The sequence below is a fragment of the Pygoscelis adeliae genome, unplaced genomic scaffold, assembly GCF_000699105.1.
Source record: "Pygoscelis adeliae isolate BGI_AS28 unplaced genomic scaffold, ASM69910v1 Scaffold277, whole genome shotgun sequence".
In the NCBI taxonomy this organism is placed as follows: Eukaryota; Metazoa; Chordata; class Aves; order Sphenisciformes; family Spheniscidae; genus Pygoscelis; species Pygoscelis adeliae.
In genome coordinates, this window is record NW_008825218.1 from 1,105,502 (window position 1) to 1,109,720 (window position 4,219).

Below are 4,219 nucleotides of genomic sequence, written 5' to 3' on the forward strand. Positions count from 1 at the left end.
GGTCAGCCTCTGCCCGGCGACACAGCATGCATGCTGGAGGGGAGAGAGCAAATGCCACCGGGAATGAGCACCTCTGCGGGGCAAGCGTCCCTGAGGGATTGCCCCAAGGGCCTGCTCTGTCCCTGCCTAGCTGGCTGATGGGCAGGGCTGGAGGCCTTGGGGAGGAAGGGGGCATTGCGGGCACGGGTGTCCCAGCAGGTGCCCACTGCCCAGCCTGGGCCCCGCTCGCTGAGGAAAGGAGCGGCCCTGCCCCGGGGGCGGTTGGGGAGCTCCTGCCTCCCCCTGCCCCCGCTCTCGGCCCCACGCTGACCGCCCCGCCAACCCCTGTGCCAGGCTGCGGGAGGGATACTTTGCTCTCACCCTGCTCCATCGAGTCGGGGGCCTTCCGCTTCCTGGCGGACATGGCGCACGTCAACGGTGAGCGTCTGGAGAGTCCCTGTCCCAGCAGCGCCGGGGTGTCTCCTCCAAAAGCTCCTCTGCTGACCCTGAGGGAGAAGCAGGACGCGGCTGAGGGAGAAGCGAGGCGCGGGCGAGCTTGCAGCACAGGCCCGGAGCCCCGAGGTGTGGGGCCCCCCTCCTCCCTCGGCAGCCCCGCGCAAGGCCCGTCCCTCCCCTGCCCTCTCCTCACCTCACCAGGTCGCACTGACGCACGGCCTGAGCCCGGCGTTCCTTTATGTGGGCTTGGCCCCGCGGGTCACCATGGCCGCTGTGACATCAGCACCGCTGGCCTGCGTGCGCCCCAAATACGGGCAGGGACGCCCTCGGCCACCGCCTCACAGGGCTGGGTGTGAAGTGCCGAGGCGGGGGCCCGAGCCCTCGGCACCCATGCCACCGGGGCGGCTGCTCCTGCAGCAAGTGCAGAGTCAAATGCCAGGTCCCCCGGGGCAGCCGTCGAGGGTGGCACTGTTGGCCGAAAGGTGCTGTTCAGGCAGCGCGACTCCAGGGCTCCAGCCCTGAGATTTTCCAAGGGAAATCTCTGCTCCTGGCCCCGGCACGGGGAGCGCTGCCAGCAGGTCGGGGAAGGTGATCCTTCCCCTCTGCGCCGCACCGGTAAGGCTGCATCTGCAGTACTGCCTCCGGTTCTGGGCTCCCCGGTACAGGGGACAGAAGCGACCTTTGAGCCTGGCCTGGGCTCACACATGCCATCCGCTCAGACGCGGTGGGTGGCCGGGGCACAGCCCAGGACCTCAGGACGGCACCTAAATGTCGCAGGTGGCCCAACATCTTTCTCCTGAACTCCTTAGGGCTTTGGTGATGTGCTGCCTCCAGAGCAAAAGGCAGCGGGACCGCGAGCTGGGGAGTCACGGCGGAAACGGCCTTTTTCCATGGCAATAAACTGCCTTTCAGAGTCAGTGTGAGCCTTTCCTTGGCGGGGTAGGAAACCGCAAGTGGCTGTGGGGCAGCTTCGGAGGCGGTGGGTGGGAGTGTTGGTCTGTTTGAGGGTGGACAGGCTCGACAGAGAGGGATCTGGACAGGCTGGATCGATGCGCCGAGGGTTGTCAAGCATTGGAACAGGCTGCCCAGGGAAGTGGTTGAGTCACCATCCCTGGAGGCATTTAAAAGACGTGTAGACGTGGCGCTTCGGGACATGGCTTAGTGGTGGACTTGGCAGTGTTAGGTTAACGCTTGGACTCGATGATCTTAAGGGTCTTTTCCAGCCTAAATGATTCTATGATTCTAATTACCATTCAGTTATTGCTTATTCACCATTTGATTGCCATTTGATTTTAATTCAACCATTGATTAATTATCATTTGATCATCGCTTAATCATTAATTAAGTCAACCCCCTTTTAGTCAACCCCACAAGGATGACTTCTCTGAATAATTCTCTTAATTTTGCCAAACCTCTTCCCTTAGCTCAGAGTCTTTTGCCAGCCACATGCTGTTCCAAAATGCTGGGGTCTCTCCCCTTGGGCAGACCCTCGGGGTGGTGGCTACTCAGTGGCATGGGCCAGGGCCCCTGAGGATGCTCCCCCAGGGCAAAGGTTGAGGCTGGCCGGACCCCAGGGTCTGGACCCCAAGGGATGGCACATCAAGTGGGGAAGCTGCCACTGCCACTGTCCATCAGACAAAGACAAGCTTTGTCCTGTCTGTCTCTTTCCCCTTCTCCTCTCCACCTTCCCTCAAAGCCTTTTATTTCTGCCTCTCCAGCCTCTGTGCTTCCTCGACCTGATGTCTCACGCTGTTTGGACTCCTGTTTTGCACAGGAGCTGGGGCTTTTGCCATCTGATATTCCTTGGAAAAAGCAAAACTGAAGTCTGTAAACCAACCCCACTACTGCTATATTCTGCACTCCTGAGCAGGAAACACATGCAGAGGCAAACACTGCTGTACGTCATGCAGGACGGCAGCTCTTGCGACCATTTAGTTCTAGCACCTGCTCAAGCAGGGTCCCCTGGAGCAGGTTGCCCAGGCCCGTACCCACTCAGGTTTTGCCTGTCCACAACGGACAGTGGGAAGCATGTGGCCGAGGGCGTCCTTGCCCGTATTTGGCACGCATGGAGGCAAGCAGTGGGGATGTCCCAGTGGCCACTGTGACCTGTGGGGGCAAGGCCACAAAAAGGGCTCAGGCCGTGCATCAGTGCAACCTGGTGAGGTGAGGAGAGGGCAGGAGAGGGACAGGGCCTGCACATGGCTGCCAAGGGAGGAGGGGGGCCCCACACCTCAGCGCCTGTGCTTGCAAGCTGACCCACATCTCACTTCTCCCTCAGAGTCAGTAGAGGAGCTTTTGGAGGAGACACCCCGGCGCTGCTGCGACAGGGACTCTCCAAACGCTCACCGTTGACGTGCACCATGTCCGCAAGGAAGAAGGCCCCCGACTCAATGGAGCAGGGTGAGAGCAAAGTATCCCTCCCGCAGCCTGGCAGAGGGGTTGGCGGGGCGGTCAGCGTGGGGCTGAGAGCGGTGGCACCCGTAAGTCTGGGCTTCAGCTTCACGGAGGATTTGGAAACAGGGCAAGGCGGGGAAGAGCAGGGACGCCCTGCATCTGCCTTGTGCCGGGGCAGCAGGGGCTCATCAATTTTCCTTTCTCCGTCAGACTGCCATCATGGGAGAACAGCCATGCATACGCGGCACTAAGCGAGAGGCACAGCCGCTGCGATGCCAGTGAGTGCCTTTGTCCAGGAGGCAGGGAGCAGGCAGAGGAAGAGGGGTAAGTTGCCAAAGCTGCACCCTGGGGCTCTGCACGGGATCTCTGTCTCGCCAAGGGCTCGAAGCGCAAGGACTAAGAACAAGAACTCTGCCGGACAATCCCGTGCTGCGGTCACTTTGTCCTCAGAGCCATGAACCCGTTTGCTTCCCCAGGCCCTGGCACCTGCTCCTGTGCTGCTCCTGCGCTGCCGAGGGCACCCACAGGCGCTGCTCCTGCTTGACGAACAGCACGGCCAGCTGGGAGTGCGACAGCTGTGCTGGCCTGGGCACCGGTAAGAGGCAAAGCACCCGGGTGCCCCTGGGCTGGGGCGAGGGGCCAGGCAAGGCCTGCCAGCGGGTGCCCAGGGTGGGCTTGGCAGAGCCCCTCTGCTCCAGCAGACCCTCTGCAACACATAGGTGAAGTGGACAGAAGAGTATGACCTTATATGTGAAAATATTATTCATTCAACAACAAGCATACAACACCAGCAAGATTTGTCCTTAATATTTATTAATGTACACACTCAATTAAAAAATAGAAAAATCAGCTCTGTGAAGACAGACAAATCTACCCATTTAATAAGTCTTCCCTGTTATATATGTATTTTCATAAACTTTGGTAAACGTTTACTCTGGAAAGATGCATTCCAAATACTTGTAAAGGTATCTCAAAAAACATCTCTATTATGTTCAGCAGAATACGCATTATATAGTCTTATAGACATGGAGGTACCTGCTCTTTCTCAGCCCTGTTCAGCACTGGGGCCTGAGAACACAGCAAAATAACCCCGTGTTGTCTTTGTTACACGATCACATTCTGAAAAATTTTGCAAAGCAGCAAGTCACATTTAAAACATATAAATAAAAAAACCGAAACCTTGGTACAAACATTGAATTGACACCGTAAACATGTACCTATTTAGAAGCAAAGTTTAACAGTCTTTTCCAATATTATTTCCTATTAGATCTTTGAAAGACTGGAATTTTGAAAGTAACATTTTTCTGCAACTTCTTCAAAGAAACATGAAACATTTCTGACCACTAAGACAATAAAGATTTATTATTTTGCTTTCACTTTCCTTCTTGCA

At 57.0% G+C, this 4,219-nt stretch overlaps 1 protein-coding gene across 1 annotated transcript in view; it reads right to left on the reverse strand.

Moving 5' to 3' along the window:
- Positions 1-3,275: 3,275 nt before the first annotated feature.
- The window catches only part of NOL8 (nucleolar protein 8), a 15,798-nt gene continuing 14,854 nt past the window's right edge, over positions 3,276-4,219 (reverse strand). The window contains exon 17 of the mRNA XM_009329273.1: positions 3,276-3,572. Within this exon, the coding sequence (XP_009327548.1) occupies positions 3,276-3,572 (297 nt within the window). The remainder of the gene's footprint in view (positions 3,573-4,219) is intronic.